This window comes from Budorcas taxicolor, chromosome 10, assembly GCF_023091745.1.
Source record: "Budorcas taxicolor isolate Tak-1 chromosome 10, Takin1.1, whole genome shotgun sequence".
Classification (NCBI taxonomy): Eukaryota; Metazoa; Chordata; class Mammalia; order Artiodactyla; family Bovidae; genus Budorcas; species Budorcas taxicolor.
Window position 1 is genome coordinate 25,365,597 of NC_068919.1, and position 19,392 is coordinate 25,384,988.

The 19,392-nt window shown below is 39.8% G+C and overlaps 1 protein-coding gene across 2 annotated transcripts; it reads left to right on the forward strand.

Moving 5' to 3' along the window:
- The first annotated feature begins 2,107 nt into the window (after positions 1-2,107).
- TTC5 (tetratricopeptide repeat domain 5) lies at positions 2,108-18,355 on the forward strand. 2 transcript variants are annotated; one of them, XM_052646968.1, is made up of 10 exons: positions 2,108-2,161; positions 5,292-5,424; positions 6,329-6,540; positions 6,899-7,049; positions 8,241-8,332; positions 10,380-10,436; positions 11,026-11,172; positions 11,343-11,557; positions 14,930-15,074; positions 17,917-18,355. In XM_052646968.1, the coding sequence occupies exons 1-10, from the start codon at positions 2,111-2,113 to the stop codon at positions 18,034-18,036; spliced, it is 1,323 nt and encodes a 440-aa protein (XP_052502928.1). In that variant the 5' UTR covers positions 2,108-2,110; the 3' UTR covers positions 18,037-18,355. The 2 variants fall into 2 exon arrangements, with proteins under 2 accessions (XP_052502928.1, XP_052502930.1); XM_052646970.1 differs by lacking the exon at positions 2,108-2,161 and having other exon boundaries at positions 5,335-5,420.
- Positions 18,356-19,392: the final 1,037 nt, after the last annotated feature.

Consider the following 19,392-nt stretch of genomic DNA (forward strand, 5'->3'; position numbering starts at 1 on the left):
GAAGAAATACTTTTTGTACATTCATGATTTCTGTCCTGAACCTTTGCTTCCTTTGTAAGGTTCATAGAATCAATTTGAAGTATAAGTAAGCTATAATTAAAACTAAAGAAAAAGTCTGGTGGACTATTACATGCTACTTTTTAAAAATTGCATTCTACTTTATTTTTAAAAAAATTTATTTTAATTGGAGGCTAATTACTTTACAATATTGTATTGGTTTTGCCATATATCAACATGAATCTGCCATGGGTGTACACGTGTTCCCCATCCTGGACCCCCCTCCCTCCTCCCTCCCCATACCATCCCTCTGGGTTGTCCCAGTGTACCAGCCCCAAGCATCCTGTATCCTGCATTGAACCTGGACTGGTGATTTGTTTCTTATATGATATTATACATGTTTCAAAGTCATTCTCCCCAATTATCCCACCTTCTCCCTCTCCCACAGAGACCAAAAGACTGTTCTATACATCTGTGTCTCTTTTGCTGTCTCGCATACAGGGTTATCATTACTGTCTTTCTAAATTCCATATATATGCGTTAGTATACTGTATTGGTGTTTTTCTTTCTGACTTACTTCACTCTGTATAATAGGCTCCAGTTTCATCCACCTCATTAGAACTGATTCAAATGTATTCTTGATGGCTGAGTAATACTCCATTGTGTATATGTACCACAGCTTTCTTATCCATTCATCTGCTGATGGGCATCTATTTTGCTTCCATGTCCTGGCTATTATAAACAGTGCTGCTATGAATATTGGGGTACACATATCTCTTTCAATTCTGGTTTCCTTGGTGTGTATGCCCAGCAGTGGGATTGCTGGGTTGCATTCTACTTTAAAAAAAAGTAAGAGTTTAATACATTCACATGGTACAAATTCCAAAGGTACAAAAAATTCATAGAGTGAAAACTCTTGCCTTTCACTCCTATTCCTGAACTACTCACTTTTCCTTTCTGGAAGCAGTTAGTCTTGTAGTGTCTTGTGTCTCATGCAGGGATAGTCTGCTGCTGCTGCTGCTAAGTCGCTTCAGTTGTGGCCGACTCTGCGGCCCCATAGATGGCAGCCCACCAGGCTCTGCCATCCCTGGGATTCTCCAGGCAAGAACCCTGGAGTGGGTTGCCATTTCCTTCTCCAATAGAGATAGTCTTGGTGGAAGCAAATCCTTTTTATTTTTTTTAAATTATGTTTGTTTTTGAATAGTTAATACATTTACATGACAAACATTCAAAAGTGTACACAATGAGAAGAATGTTCTTTTCCTAGACAGCTCTCAGTCCCCCTATTTCCCTCTTCAGACACAGTCAATTGTTTCTTAAATACCCTTTGGGATATAGTTTATCAACACATAAACATTATTAGTGTAGTGATACATATGTGTGTGTGCTGTGTCCGACTCTGTGACCCCATGGACTAGCCTACCAGGCTCTTCACACATGCATGTGCACACACATACACACTACCCAGGGATCCAGTGTGCGCATACACAGACACAGACACACACACACACACACACTACCCAGGGATCCAGCATGCCCGCACATACCACATACACACTATTAGTGTATTAGTGATGGCTTTCTTAACACCATTCCAAGTGTAGTCGATTTATTAGGATAGTGTTTTAAAAATTATAAAATTCCTCCTATATAGAAAATCACTGTAAGGTTTGGAAAACATTCAGGCAAGCTACTTTACCACTGTACTACACTTCTTTCAAAAATTTAAGCTTATAACACAGGCACCCACTTTCTGTTTTTTTCCTGGGGTATTATAATCTGGGTATAAACAAATAGGAATATACAAAACAATACGCAGGTACTTAATCTGAGAACATTTTGTTAGCAGGACTTGGAAAAGACAAATTTATGAATTTCAAAGTGATCGCAGACCATTTCCTCTGGGCTATAGGCATTGCAGGCGGATTCTTTGCCGTCTGAGCCACCAGGGAAATCCATTTAGCACAGTTAAGTTTGGAGCGGCGCGCTTCCTAGAAAACCAGCTTTCACTCAGGTGCCGTAAGCCTCCAGAGCTCTAGATGTCGCTGTGGCTCTATCTAGGTGACGGGTATGCGTCTCTGTGGTTTTAAGTTGGGGGCGGAGAAGCTGGGGAATGATGGCTGTTGAAGAGGAAGAAGTCAAGGAGGTCTTGCAGAAATTGCAGGTGGGGCCATAGATTAAAATACATATCTGCTTTGGTTACTTGGGAGGAAGTAAAGAGCCCAGTTTATGCACTGCCTGCGAATTTCTTGACATATACCCGACGCTACTTGTGTCCCGGTGGTTACTATAACAACTCCCGAAGGTGCAGCCGCAACGGTCTAGAGGAGCCCCTCGGGGCCAAGCGACAGGCGCAGCCAGTTTGTTGGGATCCCGTGGTGCTGACCCGACTGCAGTCAATTTCAGTCCTGTAGGGAAGAGGATTTATTGCTCCTAACTTTATTCCTGTACATTGTTGGGAGGTTGTATTCCCCCCTCCCCCCATTCACCCATAACAAATAGTATACACGTGAGTTTGGCACATCTGCAGGAGCTATTACCTATTGCTTGTAGTTTTGATAAGACCCTTTCTTCAGTACTTTCATGCTTTCAAATTGGCAACAATCACAGTAATGGCTTGCACCGCGTGCATTCTGGTTACTCTCCTTAGAATTTAACAGTTTTGATTTTTTTGTGTACTCCACAATTCCAGTTTGGGGTCTAATGCAGAAGGCTCCAGACTGCACTCAGTCCACAGTTGACTGTGGTAACTGGGACCGTCTTGTACTTGGTAGATAGGAGCTAATTAATTGCTTGACTCTTTTCTTTTAATAATCCAAGATTTTTCTTAAATCTCAGAAACTGAGTTTTTGTATTCTAAGGCAGCCTGAAACGTAAATGTTAGACTTATGACAGGTTTGTAACTTTCTTAAAGGCTTCTACAGCAAAAGTTTAAACATTGATGAGATTTCTTTGTTTCTTTAGTAGATTAGACTAATAACACTTTTTAGAGTGTGAGCTTTACCTCACATCCGGTTGACTTGGCTGTAATTCTTTTCCCTAGTGTGACTGTCTGAAATCAGAGATTCTCAAAGCTAGCACTGTATTTACAAACATTGTGTATGTATGTTTGTATATGTATAGAAAAAACCTGAAAAGGTAAACTAAGCCGTGGTTATCTCTGGGGTTATTGGGATGATCATGAAGAATTTTTTACCCTGCTTATTTTACATGTACCTATTTGAATTTTAACAACATATATATATTGATTTTTGCCAGGAAAAAAGTTACTAAAAATGTTCACTGTAGCAAAACAAACCAACAAAGCCAAACAATTTCTTGTATGTTTTCTATTACAAGTAGAAGCAAACAGTAAGACCTTCTCTGCTGCTAAGTTGCTTCAGTTGTGTCCGACTCTGTGTGACCCCATAGATGGCAGCCCACCAGGCTCCTCTGTCCATGGGATTTTCCAGGCAAGAGTACTGGAGTGGGGTACCACTGCCTTTTCCAAGACCTTCTCTATAATTCTTAATATGTAGCTATTGCTGACTGCATGATGAAAGGAAATGGGTTGTAATATTTGCTGAGAGTTGTCTTTTCCTGCTCTTATTTGTGGTAGATGCCCTAAGCAGTGAGGTAGAGGATACTGGGATATCTTGGGGGTGGGTGGGGAAGGTGCAAGGATGGAATGGGAGAATGGAGTAGAGAGAGGAAAAGGATGGTGATGTTGCTATTCATGGCAATGGTGGTAAACTTTATTTCATTGTTATAAACATTTTAGGTTAGAAGGAATATATTAAGGATTTTTCTCAAAGTGTATTTTTATTAAAGTCATGTGGGGTGCTTGTTAAAATGCAGAATTTTGAGTTCTGCTAAAACCACTAACATCAGAATCTCTGTAGGCTGGGTCCTGGAAATAATACAATAAAACTTGAAAAGCACTGTTACAGAAGGAGATAATCTAATTTCATCATTCTGGGTAGAATTTTAATTTCAAATACTGTGAAGAAAAGTAGGAGTGTGATTTAACAGTAGGGTGGAGGAGGAAGGAATTACATTCGTTTGGGTAGTCAGGGAAAGCCTCTCTGAGAAATTGGTGTTTGAACTGAGACCTAAATAATGAAGAGGAATGAGCCATGGAAAGGTCTGGAAAATGAACGTCCAGGCAGAGGGAACAGCATGTGTGTAGGCAGGATTGAGAGTGGATTTGAGGACCTGGATGAAAGCCAGTGTGGCTTGAATAGTGTAGGAGAGTGATAAGAAGTGAAGTTTGTGGCAGGATGAATGGTGGGAGGTCAGATCTCACAGTCTTCTAGGTCGTAATAAGGAGTTGGATTTTATTCTGTCTGCAGTGGGAAACTATCTGAGTGTTGGTGACATGACCTACATTTCTGTAAGACCACTCCAGCTATATGAGGAGAATGGGAAAGAGTAGAAGCAGAGCGACCAGTTAAGAAGCTGTTGAAATAGTTCAGGCAAGTAACGACGCTGATTTAGTTGAGGGTCCTCATAGTGACGTGGAGACTGGTGGATGGATTTGGGATGTGATGCAGAGGTAGTTGGTAAGACTTGGTGGGACTGGATTATACCTTTCTACTGCTGTTTTGTTTTAGGAAAGAAGAGATAATGGAAAAGCTTTGACTGATGTCCCAGGAAGACTCAAACAGAGATATTTAAAGAGGAAGGAGAACATTTACTTGGAAAGAGTGCAGGCGAGACAAAGGATGACTTGATAAAAACTAAACAAACAAAAAACACAAATATCTAAAGAAACAAAACTGCAAAAATACAAAATTTATCAAGCTTAAATTGGCCTGTTTGTCGTAGAGAATGGCTCTCACGTTTGTCATACTCACAAATGTCACATTTTCAGATATGGGCATAGGAAATATCAGGGGTAAGGGATTTTTATTGTTAGGAAGTCCAGTTTTAAGGGTAAATTTCAAAATTTTATACTTAGGGACCAGTACTAGATAGGATGATCTTATTAACTTTGTTTTATCTCAAGGTGCAAAGCATTCCCTCTCTCCTGGCTAAGGTATGTGAAGTGCTTAATCATACTGGAAGCTCTGCTGGGTCTAAGAGGAGAGACTGTCATCATGGTACAGATTGACTTGGGACAGTGTGAGAGTGGGCTGAACAACTTTCCTTCCCTGTCTGCAACCTGCCTCTTGTGTCATTCCTAGGTGAGGTAGGGGATCAGCATTTCTAGGCCAAAAGTTGGTATGGCTAGCCAATCTCAAAGTTTACTTGTCTGGTATCCTCTCCACTTAATGGAGACCATTCTCATAATGGTCTCATTCTTATCTTCCTAGGAACTGGTGGATCAGCTGTATTCATTTCGCGAGTGCTATTTTGAGACACATAGTGTTGAGCATGCTGGGAGGAAGCAACAAGATGTGCGGGAAGAGATGGAGAAGACCCTGCAGCAGATGGAGGAAGTAGTGGGTATGAGTCCCAAAAGTACACACAACCCGCTGTTCCTCATTGAAATGTGATGGAGCTTTGCTCTCTCTGTAGACTCTTTGGTATCCTGTTTGTGGCTGCTACAAGTCAGTACAACAGAATGTTTCTTCTAAGGGTGCCTGTGCAGGATGGCAGCCTTCCCGTTCCCTAAACTCCATTTCCAAATCCTGTGAAATGAAAAAGAGCATACTTATTGCTTGATTACTGTTGCAGTAATCTTCTTAACTGACCTTCCTGGCTCTTAATTTCTTTTACTTTCAAATCTACTGAAATAATGACCGTGGCCGTCTAAATAATTGCTTCATGAATTTAATCTCATCTCTTGTCTGCCTCTTTGCTCAGGTATTTTCAAAGATTCCTACTCTTGACTGGTTGAGGTCTAAACCAGCCCTTTGTTATTCAAGTCTTCATTGTCTGACTTTTTTCCTTCTACCCTTATCTCTGACTACCTACTTACAGAGGAGCCTTTTGTTTCATTCAGGTTGAACCATCCATCCTCCCATGAACATGCCACATGTATTTCTCCTTTCTGCTACTTTGTCTTTGTTTACATCATTTTTCTCCCTGGAGTGTCTTGTCTTTTCTCCCTTTCACTTCGTAAAGTCCATTCATTGGGTGTATGTGGTATGCTCTTTTTCATTGTGTTTTAATTTTCCATGGATAGACATTGTCCTCTCCACTAGATTATAAGCCCCTCAAAGGTAGAGATAATGCTTTCTTTGTTACCTTGTTTTCTAATATAATAGGTTTTCAATAAATTGTTTGTTCATGAAGATTTTCCTTAATTATTTGATTGCTAGAACTTGCATAGCATGATTCCTTGAAAGTACCCTGGTCTCACCTGTAAAACTGTCTGGGTTTCCTTTATCTTTTCCCCTCCTCCTAGGTTCTGTCCAGGGCAATGCCCAGGTTCTGATGCTGACCGGGAAAGCACTGAATGTGACTCCTGACTATAGCCCTAAGGCTGAGGAGCTTCTGTCAAAGGCTGTGAAGCTGGAGCCCAAGCTGGTAGAAGCCTGGAACCAGCTGGGTGAGGTGTACTGGAAGAAAGGGGATGTTGCAGCTGCCCACACCTGCTTCTCAGGAGCCCTCACCCATGTGAGCTGCCCACTGTGCCCCCAGAAAACACAGATGGGGAGGATGGGATTTCTCTGGTTTTGTGAGTTTCCCTAGGCCATGAATACCAGAGTAGAACTCCATGGGAACTAAGAGAACAGAATCAGAAGAGGGGAGAAAGGATAGGGGAGCAGACGTGGATGAGGAAGAAGATGATGGGACCAGGTTCAGAGGTAGATGAGAAGTGAAGAAAAGTAACCAAGTTGATCCTTGTAGATGGGAGTCTTAGATACAGATGGCAGTAAGAGTTAAGATGAAAAATTAGAAGCCTGAAATAAAATAGATCTGGAAAGGAGAAAGAGAACCATGAAGGTTAAGTATGTGGCTTCTCCATTTGTAGTGCAAGAACAAAGTCTCCCTTCAAAACCTGTCAATGGTGCTTCGCCAGCTGCGGACTGACTCCGGAGATGAACATTCTCGCCATGTCATGGACAGTGTCCGACAGGCTAAGTTGGCTGTGCAGATGGACATCCTTGATGGCCGTTCCTGGTGTGAGTGCTTTCAAAAGATCTCCAGCAGGTTTCTAGAGCAGTGGTTCTCAACCGTGGCTGCACACCAGGATCATCTGGAGCCCATCTGTTGAGTCTGACTCTTAAGTGTGAAGCCAGGGCATCTTTGCTTTGGAGGAGCCCAAAAGGTATTTTGATGAACCACTATTCTAGTACCTCTTGGACCTTTTCATTGAAGAGAGGAGGCTTATGTTTCCCTATAAGCAAAGCGGGGCTTTTGTGCAGTCTCCTGTTGTTTCCTTTGGGTTCATGTTTGCCTCTTTATCCCAGAAGAATTTTGGGTATACCCTGAGTTTAGTGTCATCACTGGTTTGTTTCAGATGTGGGGCCTTTCATACAGACTTTTGAGGGTGACCAAAATAGTTATACTTAGCACTTGGGCTCTGAGATGGTCCATCACTGTGTTTCTCAGTTTTTTCTCTGCCCTTCTACCCCCACTTAGGAGGCACAGGATGGCTAGAGTTGGTTGGAGTTGGATATTTCCCTTCCTTAGGTCAGTTACCTTCTGATAATACCTTAGCAGGTTAGGCTCTGGTTAACTAGTTTCTCCTGGGGGTACTTGTTAAGAATGGAGTGTTCAGGAGTTCCCTGGTGGCTTAGTGGTTAGGATCCCAGGCTTTTACTGCTGTAGCCCAGGTTCAGTCCCTCGTTGGGGAACTGAGATCCCTCAAGCCACGTAGTGTGGCCAAAAAAACCCACGCAAACAACAACAACAAGAATGGCGTGCTTTGGCATATTTCAAAAAAGTTTCTTTGTCCCCTCCCTCTGCTAGAAGTACAAGGGTATTCTTCGATATTTGCTATGGTAATCTGGTTGAGCTCTTGGAGGTAAATCTTACAATATTGTTGGGGGTCCCTTATGACTGGTACCCCTGGAGTTTTTAACTCCCAGGTTTGTCCACAGTGAGGCTTCAGAATTCATCAATTTCAGTTTAGGTTTTCCTAGCCCAGCACTGTTGCTGTGGTAGCTCCTGAGTTTCTGCTAAGTGATAACTCCCTATATTCAGCTCTGTCTGTGTAATTTTGGAGCAGTGGTTTGCCCCTATTGTCCCCTTATTATGCATCCAAGAGGAGTTGTGGATGTTTTAGTCTGTTCAGCTTTTTACTTGTTAGGATAGAGTGGTGACTTTAAGCTCCTTACATGCAGAACCAGAAATCTGTGTTTCTCTTTCAGATATTCTGGGGAATGCCTACCTTTCTCTTTACTTCAATACTGGCCAGAACCCTAAGATCTCCCAGCAAGCCCTCAGTGCTTATGCCCAAGCAGTAAGTATTTATGGTCACCCAGGCTGGATATGTAGAGGCAGCAACAGAAGCAAAAATGTTGTTCAGTCTTCTTTGTGACGTTTTAGCAAGCAGCGTGGGGAGTGTTTGCTGGCATCTGATGGGTGTGGTTTTATGAAGCCAGTCCTGCAGAGGTGAGGTATTTCTTCCTATAACTTGAGTATTAGCAGTAGCTTGCAGTGTGCACCTCAGTGCGAGGTAGCTATTTGAGCTGTCTAGAGTTCTTATATAGGCTTGTGTAACCAAATCACAGAGCCCATCCCAATATGTTCATCTTTTTGAATGGGGAAAAAAGTATATGTTAAAAATAATGTTTATTAATATATATACACATAAAAAAAATTTAAACTCTGCTACTTAAGTATAAATTAAGCAGTATCCCCAAATTAATCATTAAATAGTATGAATCTGGATTTCCCACAGGCTAAAATAGAAAATAGCATGTAGTCCATTCTGCATTATATCCGAGGGATCAGTTCACTGGAGCTTACGCTTTGCTTTAGGTTTTCAGGCTGTTTATATTAATATCCACTTGTAGGGGGGTTTCCTTCAGGCTTTGAGTCCGTGACTGCTCATTGTTAACAAAGTTTACATTGGCCTCCTGAGTACTTTTTATTTAGACTTCGTATTCGCCTTCTTTTGTTTTCCCTTGACATAGAGACTCACTTTTCAATTTATTTTGCTCTGAGTGGCAGAATAAGGAATATAGCTACCTTATATTCATGTTTGCAGTTTAGGGACTGTTCTTTTTTCTTTTCTTTTTTTACCATCCCACAGAAACTTTATTTTTCACAAAACTGAATTCTGAAACATAGATAAGCATTTTTAATAAGCACAGTCAAATTTTTAATCACAGAATGTCTCCAAGAATTATTGCTTTAAAATATACAACCAATTTTTGTATTTCAAACATATCTTAACTCAAATAAGTTAGTTTCTTCAAAAGTACATTTCTCATACTGTTTGTTTGACTTTACCCTGGTATACTCTGGTGCAGCCATACCCCGAAGCTGTGGGGACAGATGTGTATACCAGGCTCTTTCTCTTGCCTCTGTGCTGATGACTGCAGCTCGCCTGGTAGGACTCACACTCACGACAGAGGATAGTAATAAGATGGCTTTTTAAAAAATGACAGAGACGACTTCCTCACACACTGTGCTTCTCACTGTAGCCTTAACAGTGGCATTTAACTCAACCCAACCTGTGTAGTCAGCAGGTTTGGTTTTTATTCAATCAGGGAACTTTTTAGGGAGAAGTATTTTGTTTTACTCTGATTTCTTAATCTGATAACTGCTTACATTTTAAGGTATAATATGATGTACTCGTTTAAAATTTTATATTTGGCTTCTGCTAAATAATTGCTTTTAACTCTTAATTTCTTCATCAGACCTGCATTTTTAAACATATTTCAACCAGTCATTTAAATAATTTTAATTCATGTTGTCTGTGCTTTTGCAGTGTGCCAGGCAGTGAATAGAATTAAAAAATAAAGTGATCATAGCCACGAAGATAGCTGCAGATATGTTTGTCTATACTGTTGTATGGTTTCTGGCCAGCTATTTAAATTAGTGAATCAGAATTGGCTCTCTCTGTGTGTTTTAAGGGGGCTTAGATGTAGTAACATGATTCCATTTGTGTCTGAAGCTGGACTCATGGGCAGAGGAAATGTGTTAAATCAGCATCACTTGTTTTCTAGATTTTCTTCATTTATATTAGCATCTCATTAATTAAATTTTTTATCAGATATTAGTCACATATTACTTCTATCTTTATACTATTACTTGGGTAAATTATAATCATATTTTAAAGTTCCACGTACATACAAAGCCCTTACATCCTTGAGGTTTCAGGGACTGTGTAATATGTTCCATACAAGCATTTACTGTATAATAGTGTGGGTATAGGAAACAATTTGACAAGCAAAAACTTAAATTTTTCCAAGGAGACGGACGAGGTTTAGGACATGTTATATATGGCCATCCTTAAGACTGAGACAAGAGCCACTGATGGTCTTCTTATTCCACTATAGGAGAAGGTTGACAGGACAGCTTCCAGCAATCCTGATCTTCATCTGAACAGGGCAACGGTAAAAACAAAAAGAAATTATCGTTTATACTGGGGAGTGGTCATCTGAAAGTCAAATACATAAGCTATCTAGGTCTTAGCCTGTGAGGATAACAGTACTCACAGGGACAAAGTTGGGTACTAACTGCTAGAGGAAAGCTAAATTATTTCTGGGAAAAGCTTGCTTAGTTGGACTAAAGTGTCCAGAGGGAAAGGAAAGGGGGCTGAGTTGGTGGGAGGGTGAATAGAGGATAGGGAGGCACAGTTTATAAGACTTTCCTAAAATGTTCATTATAAACATAAAAATGGAATCACCCAATATATGCAGCTTAACTGTTTTAGAGTTTGGAAGTTAGCTTCTCTGAAATGATTTCACCTTTGAGGTTGTGATCACCTTGGCCAGGAAAAAGGATATAAGGTATTACCAGCTCTTCATGCAGTTCATTTGTAGAACAGGAAAAAAACTGGGAATGTTTGTAGAGTAGGAAAACAATTGGGAACAGGAAAACAGTTTATTTCTCAAGATTCCTAGCCCACTGTGCTAGCCCACTTCTGCATAGTTTGTGTTAAACATACTTTAATTGGGAGGGTTTTTGTTACTTCTTGTGCAGTTACATAAATATGAGGAGAATTATGGTGAGGCTCTGGAGGGCTTCTCTCGGGCTGCAGCACTGGACCCTGCCTGGCCAGAGCCCCGGCAACGAGAGCAACAGCTCCTGGATTTCCTGACTAGATTAACCAGCCTCCTTGAGAGCAAGGTAAAGATGTCTGAAGACTGACTCCTGCTTTTTTATTCTGCTGTAGGTCAATAAAATAGTAGGCCTCGGTAGTAGTGACGCTACAGAAGTGGGTAGGTGGTGGGAAGGACTAGACTCTCAAGGAGAGTGATTGGTTTCCAGCTTCTTACCTGTTTCCTTTTTCTTTGCAGGGAAAGGTGAAGGCCAAAAAGTTACAGAGCATGCTGGGAAACTTGCGCCCAGCCCACCTGGGCCCTTGTGGTGATGGGCGCTATCAGTCAGCCTCGGGGCAGAAGGTGACTCTGGAGCGCAAGCCCCTGAGTGCTCTGCACCCTGGTGTAAATAGTGGAGCTGTGGTCCTGGGAAAGGTGGTGTTCAGCCTCACCACGGAGGAGAAAGTCCCCTTGTGAGTTTCTCTCGCCTTTTCTCTTTTTCATCCTTTTAAACTAGTTGCTCTCATTTGCTGGCCTTGCTCTGAAACTTGAAGATAATTGCTAGTGGTCAGAGATCAGTGAGTTCTCTTTCCCTCCTGTGACTGTCGCAAGAGGCACCGTATTGTCTAAGTCGTGTCTGACAGTCTCTCTGTAGATTCTGTTACCACCCAGTTTTTCCCTGAGTTTGGTGTTCTGTTGACTCTTACATCTGAAGCTGAAATTTGACAGCTACATTTTTTTTTTATAAGATAGGAAGTATTTTTATAAGATGGAAACCTTAAAATTCTCCTACCTCTTTGTATTTTCATGATCATAGAAGTAAAAGGAGAAAGAATTCTAAATCCTGTTTGGACTTAGGTATGCCTAAGCAGTTCTGGAAGGTGAGCTTTGAGTTTGAATTTAAGGCCTGTTGGAGAGATTCTCTCAGATGTTATTCAACAAATATTCATTGAGCATCTGCTATATGTGTTGTAGGGAGTTAAAAAACAATGTAACACACCCGAGTGAATGGTTCTAATAGTTGAGCAGAGGAAATGAGTTAAGAATATTCATTTAGAAAATTCTAACTTTTGAAAAATGAGGGTTCAGTCAGTGCCATCATTCCTGGGTCCTTTGCTCACTTCCCAATCCCTCATTGACTGGTTTCCTTTTTCTGTTTTCTGTTGACACTTTTTTGTTTCTGGGATCACCAGTGTTTGACCCAGTAGCTTCTACTACGTGCTCCACAGCATTCTGACTTCTCTGTCACTATTGCCTTTCGAATTCCTTCTGCTTCATTCAAGCTAAAATACAGCTCCTACTGTATAGCTGATTTTCCTCCATGGCTTTTTCGTGGTGTATGTATTTGAAGAATTGAAGAACAGGAAGATAGTTGAGAAAAGTTCAGTTACTAGAGCAGACCTTAGAGTTAAGAGGAATGAGGAAGTATAAACAAAGGTAGGTTAAGGGGCTCCGGAACACATATTTTGCTACTCTTTGGTTTCTCTTTTTCTGCCTAATTTCTAAATGTTAAGTTCGAGGTAGACTCTGTTTTTGTTTCTTTCCTTTCTCTGCTGCTGCTGCTGCTAAGTTGCTGCAGTCGTGTCCGACTCTGTGTGACCCCATAGACAGCAGCCCACCAGGCGCCCCTGTCCCTGAGATTATCCAGGCAAGAACACTGGAGTGGCTTGCCATTTCCTTCTCCAATTCATGAAAGTGAAAAGTGAAAGTGAAGTCACTCAGTTGTGTCCAACTCTCAGCGATGCCATGGACTGCAGCCTACCAGGCTCCTCCGTCCATGGGATTTTCCAGGCAGGAGTACTGGAGTGGGGTGCCATTGCCTTCTCTGTTCCTTTCTCTACCAGGATGGCAAATAAGTGCCAACTTTGATCACTTGGCAGTGGCTGCATGACTTACTGTTTAGAAGGATTCTGAGGCTTTTTCACCGGGAGAGGATGCTGTGCTTGATTGCAGTGTTTGCTGTGAATTCGAGTGTGCCAAGTGAGCATGAGCACTGATTCCTCACCATCTCATTTGTAGGTCATCTCATTTGGTGATGTCATATAAACCCAAGGCTTTGGCTGCCTCCTCTATGCTCACAGGTCTAGCTCCAGCCCAAGCCTCAATTCCAAGTTTTGGATTCCTGTAGTCAGCTGCCTCTGGGCTTTGATAAAATCTCTAACTCATTATGTTCAAAATTACTTATGTCATCTTTCTCTGTCAATTTGCTTCACCTCCCTGAATTCTTTGTCAATCAGTGGTATCAGCTATAGTCAGTCACTTAAGACTTCTAACTTCTCCATTCTTTTGCCTTGAAGCATTCACCAAGATCAATAGATATATCTTTTAGTCCCTACTTCTTTGTGTCTACTAATTTAATTCAGCCTCAGCACTTCTCCAGACAAGCCTCCTTATTCCCTGTTTTTCCTCCAGTGTTCCACAGTGTGAAGAAATATGCCCCAGATACAGATTTGACCATTGCTATTTCATATTTAAAATCTCTTACTGGTATTGTGTAACTTTTGGGATGAAGTTTTAACTCCTTAGTTTAATACACAAAGCCCTTCATGATTTTTCCCCTGTCTACTGTCTTCTGTCATTTTTCCTCTTGTACATTTTATTCCAACCTTAGGATTATTTTGTAGGTTTTAGAACAGCTATTTTCATGCCTCTGTGTCTTTACACACAATTATTGTACCTGGATAATCTTTTTGCTGCTTCTTGATATAGATTACATTTTTTCCCCCAACATTGTATTATAAAATTTTTCAAACATACAGCAAAATTGAAAGAATTTTACAGTGAACATTTGTGTACTTATATATTCTACTATTCATATTTTATTATACTTAGTTTATCACATATCTGTCTATTCCCTTATTCATCTGTTGATCTCTTATTTTTGGTGCATTTCAAAGTAATTGCAGACATTAGTATGTATTCAGCATGTAATCATTAACTAGAGTTCAGTATTTGTTCATAGTTTTCCTCTTTTTTATGTAAAATTTACATACAGTGAAATGTGAAAATCTTAGTGGACAAATGGATATTCTCATATAACCCAGATGCCTTTAGAGAACAATACCACCACCTCAGGAAGTTTTCTCATGTTCTTTTCTTGTCAAGCCCTATTCCCTTCCCTGTAGAGGTTTTTTTTTATTTCCACTGAGGATTAATTTTCCTGTTTTAACCCAAGTAGTTTTTCATTCCTTAAGATTCAGTTTGAGGGTCTTGTCTAGACGGCCGCCTTCCTGGCTTTCCATTGATTTAGACATTTCTCTGGGCCTCCACAGCCCAACCTTTGGCTTCACTGAATTCAGCACAAGAAAAGAGCTATTCTGGAACCTTTTGCAGTTGTATTGTAAGTGATGGTTTAATTGTCTGACATCCACTAGACTAATAAAGTCACTCATAGCTGGATTGATGTCTTACTGCTAAGCACAGTGGCTGACACCTGATAGGTATTCAGTGAAAGTTTGTGGAATTAAGTAAATTGGCAGTGATGGTTAGAGAGTTTGATATTGTGATAGTTAAACTGGTAGAGCAGGAATACTGTTCTGCTGTAACATTTTGAGCTAATTCATTATTAATATTTGTTGAAGGCTTCAGTGTGCATATTTCCCAGGTTCTTGGGAAAGTGAGAGATTGATGAGTCTTAGGGATGTTTTTTAAAGATACATATCTAAGACAAAGGAGCCCTCAGGTGTACATAGTGAATGATGGTACCTGCCATAGTATTTCTAAGGAAGTAACTATGAAAGCATTTGTTTATTTTGCTGGTATTATTAAAATCACTGTTTCTGCTTTTCTTTGCTGCTCACTTCTTTTTTTTCCCCCGTCCCTCTTAACCCATCTTAACCTGGCAGTACATTTGGCCTGGTAGATTCAGATGGACCTTGCTATGCAGTTATGGTGTATAATATGGTGCAGAGCTGGGGAGTGCTCATTGGGGACTCTGTAGCCATCCCTGAGCCTAACCTTCGTCTTCACCGAATTCAGCACAAGGGAAAGGTGAGTGATGGCTAGGATTGTTTCTCAGCTCATAGGCTCTCAAAGTGGGACCAAGTTTACCTCTTACAAAAAATATATATGTTCAGTTCCGTTCAGTTGCTCAGTTATGTCCAACTCTTTGTGATCCCATGAATCGCAGCACGCCAGGCCTCCCTGTCCATCACTAACTCCCAGAGTATATATGTAAGGTAATGCATATATATGTGTGTATGTGTTGTATGATATCCTATATCTACACACATATATATAATTATTTTTTACTAAAAGCTAGGTTATTATTATTATTATGGTTTTTCTTTACTAAAAACTACTGGTAAACAAAGAGAATTTAAAAAATGAACTGAACAGAGCAAAGAAAAATACATGTGATATCACATGTGGAATCTAAAAAAACTGAACTTGTGAAAACAGTAGATGGTGGAATTGGGGAGGTTTTGTTTAAGGATACAAACTTGCAGCCAGTAGATACATAAGTCCTGGAGACCTAATGCACAGCATAGTGATTATAGACAACAATATGGAATTATAAACTTCAAAGTTACCAAGAGACTAGGTCTTAATTGTTCCCACCATAAAAAAGAAATGGTAATTATGTGATGTAATAGAAGTGTTAGCTAATACAGTGGTGGTAATCACATTGCAATATATCAATATATCATATAAACACATTGTATTGTATACCTTCAACTTACATAATGTTATATGCCAATTATTTCAATAAAAATAAAATTCTAAAAATAGACTGAAATATTCTCATTCACATGTTATTGCTGTTAACAGTTTGAAATGTAAACCTGTAGTCTCTTCTTTTCAGAAAAATATATACACATTTGTATGTATATTTTAAATTATGAGTGGAATATTATATGCAGATGTTTGTGAACATTTCCTTTGGCTTTCCGTATTCTACAACTTTGTTTTGAGTTAAGACTGAGGAGCTGATGATGATGAGGATAGTAAAAATTTATTGAACACTTAACTAACTCTAGACGCTGTATTTAGAGTTTTACTGCCTACACTGGCTCATTTAATCCTCATAAAACTCTAAAGAGCAGGTGTTTAACCACTTTTTCAAACCATTTAGATCTAGGGTCAGCAAATTATGGCTGATTGACCAAATCTGGCTCATTGCCTGTTTCTATATGACTTGTGAGCCCAAAATGGTTTCTATATGTTTAAATAAAAACAATGGAAAGACTAATAATTTATGGTATGTGAAAATTACAGGAAATTAAAATTTCAGTGTTTGTAATTAAATTCTTTTGAAACAAAGTATGCTTATTTGTTTACTGTTATCTGTGGCTACTTTGGGGGTTTCCCAAGTGGCTCAGTGGTAAAGAACCTGCCTGCCAATGCAGGAGGTGGAGGAGTTTCAGTTTGATCCCTGAGTTTGGAAGATTCCCTTGAGGAGGGCATGGCAACCCCCTCCAGTATTCTTGCCAGGGAAATCCCATGGACAGAGGAGCCTGGCGGGCTCCAGTCCGAGGGGTCACAGAGTCAGACACGACTGAGCATGCATGTGGCTGCTCTTACACTATAGTGTCAGTGTTGAATGGTTTGGTACAGAGACCATATGACCCACAAAGCCTAAAATATTTAGTGTTTGACTTTTTACAAAAAAATTTGCTGATCCCAGATCTAGATTATTTACAATTTTTCTTTATTCTAAAAGTACCGTAGTAAATATTTTTATCTGCCCATATCCATGATTATTACATAAGTTTAATTAATTGACTAAAGAAATAAAGTGAGTTTCTAAGGTAAAATCTTAGTTTCAAAGCTTATGCAGTCTATGACTTTTGATATATACTGCCAAACTAGTTTTTGGACGGTTCTACCAGTTAATAACCAACAGTGAATGTAGTTGTATTTCTTTGCAATTCTGTGTAGAAATCTTTGAACTATTTGCTGATTTTTCATGAAAAGGATAGCATCAGTATTCTTTGGCTTTGGTTTCTTGATTATTGGTGAGGTTGAAAATTATATTATGGTTATTGACTATAATCCTTTATAATTGTTTTTTGGGGGGTCATTTACTCATGTTCCTGTTAGGATGTTTCAAAAAAAATTGCTTTATGAGAATCTCTTTACTTTGACTTAAAAAGAACCTCCTTTACACTCCAAGTGGAACAGTATATTTTGGATAAAGATCTTTTAGCAACATGTTTTACAACTTAAAGTACATTTGAACTGATAAAGTGAGCTGATATCTTCTGTTATTAGGAGAATGTTTAAAACCTACCTTCTGTTAATTCCTCGCTGTATAAAAGGAGAAGTCAATCTATATTTGGCAGATTAATTTATAGCCTAACAAACACTTGATCTAAGAGTTCCTCAGACTTTCCATTGGCTCTGGATTGCCCACTGTGTGTATTTAGTTATAATTGTTGATAAACATTGTGGGAAGGGCAGATTTTGTAGAGCCAGTGGGACTCTTTTTGTTGGGCATTGCCAGGATCCTGTCCTTTTTGAATTAGAGAATTGTCCCTTTTTTTTTTTTTAAATTTTTATTGGCGTACAGTTGATTTACAATGTTGTGTTAGTTTTGGGTGTACAGCAAAGTGTTATCAGTTATATATGTACATATATCCAGTTGTCCCTTTCTTATAATAACAGTACTGGCAATCTGTCTGCCCCAGATATTCCTTTTGAAGATTGAAAACTTTGGGAAAATTGCATTCCTTATGTAAGCTCAGGTTTGTTTAATGTGAGATGGAGGTAAGGGGTGTATCTACTGAAGAAGGTAGAAAGGAGGGGAAGAAAGTCAATATGGTATATCCCTGTGCAGGAGTTTCTTCCATCCTGGATCTGTAATTAGTCTCTGTATATCTGTCTTTTCCAGGACTATTCCTTTTCCAGTGTTCGTGTGGAAACACCCCTCCTGCTGGTGGTGAATGGGAAGCCTCAGGGCTCCAGCAGCCAGGCTGCTGCCACGGTGGCATCGAGGCCACAATGTGAATGACCCTCCTTGGATTGCATGCTGAAGAGAGAGTGGAGGCAAGGAGATAAGCTCAAGGGCACTTGGCAGCTCCATCAGCCACTTCTAGTAATGCAACTGGAATTGGGAGGATGTTTTAGATTACAGCTTTTCTTCCTCTGCCCTGTAAGACGCTTGTGTCTTGTATTATGTTTCAGCTCTCTCTGGGGCCACACATGTTCGTGGTATATCTCTCCTGCCTCTTTGCTTGCTCTTCTATGTTTTGGCAAAGAGTGTGGAATTGGTAGAAGGGTTGGGACCTTGCCATGGGATAGAGTCCCCAAGGTTCCCCTTCTTGCCTCCTTCCTGAGCCTCATGTGTATATATCATTTCAGTATTTATTGGTAAGGGAGGGGGCTTAATTTTTTAATGACTTAGTTTTTAAGCAATTTTTATTTTATTTTTATTTTAAAATTTAGATTCTTCCCCTTCTTTGGGGCTGGAACAGAATTAAATTTGTTTGGAAGAAAAATACTGTGTAGTTTGGCTTGTTTCATTCTCTCCAGGCTTGAATTCTTGGTTTTAGGATCACTTCAATCCATTGGCGCAGTACCCCTCCCCCACTTTTTTCTTTATTCAAAATAGTTTATTTTTCTTTCAGTTGAAAGAAATCTGGCAATAAGCAGCTTGGGGCAGGAATGGCAGTTCCATGAAATCATTGTGAACCAACTTTCTTCCATTTCCCTATTATGTCATCCTCTGGAGGGGTCCTTATCATGTCCAACGGGACAGCAGTACTGTTCTAACAGTGTTATTAGGCTGAAAGACAATACAGAGTTAGATATTCAGTTCCTTTAGGTTCTAGTGATATATTTTACAAAAGTTTTATTTAATATCCTTGTGGGAAAATAGGGAAATATGTGGGAGGATTATTAACCAGCTGAATGGTTACATCCAGAGAGTTCATTAATAGATACAGATTAATTTGGAAGGCTTCTAGTGCTGTGCCTCTGGTCTTTGTCCTTGCTTCTTGAATATTGTCGATGACTCATTCAGTTTATGAAGAATGTAAAATATGGAGAAGTCCTTAGAGAATGGATGATAGAATAAACGTCACTCTAAAGAAGTTATAAGGGCTGAATCTAAAATAAAAATTTGAAGTCCATTCTTTTGGTCCCAAAAGGGCAGTTTTCTAAGGTGTATCTTTGACATCATATATGAAAAATTACTCAGAATTTTAGTAGATAAGATAAAGTCAGTAGGAGTAACTTGTATGATATAGTTGCAAAACACTTTTTTTTAGACTATACTATACTGTACTTTCTCTGCAAGCCAGAGAGAGTTTTTAGTATATTGTCTGGCAGACCACATGTGAAGTCTTGTATCCAGTTCTAATTGTTG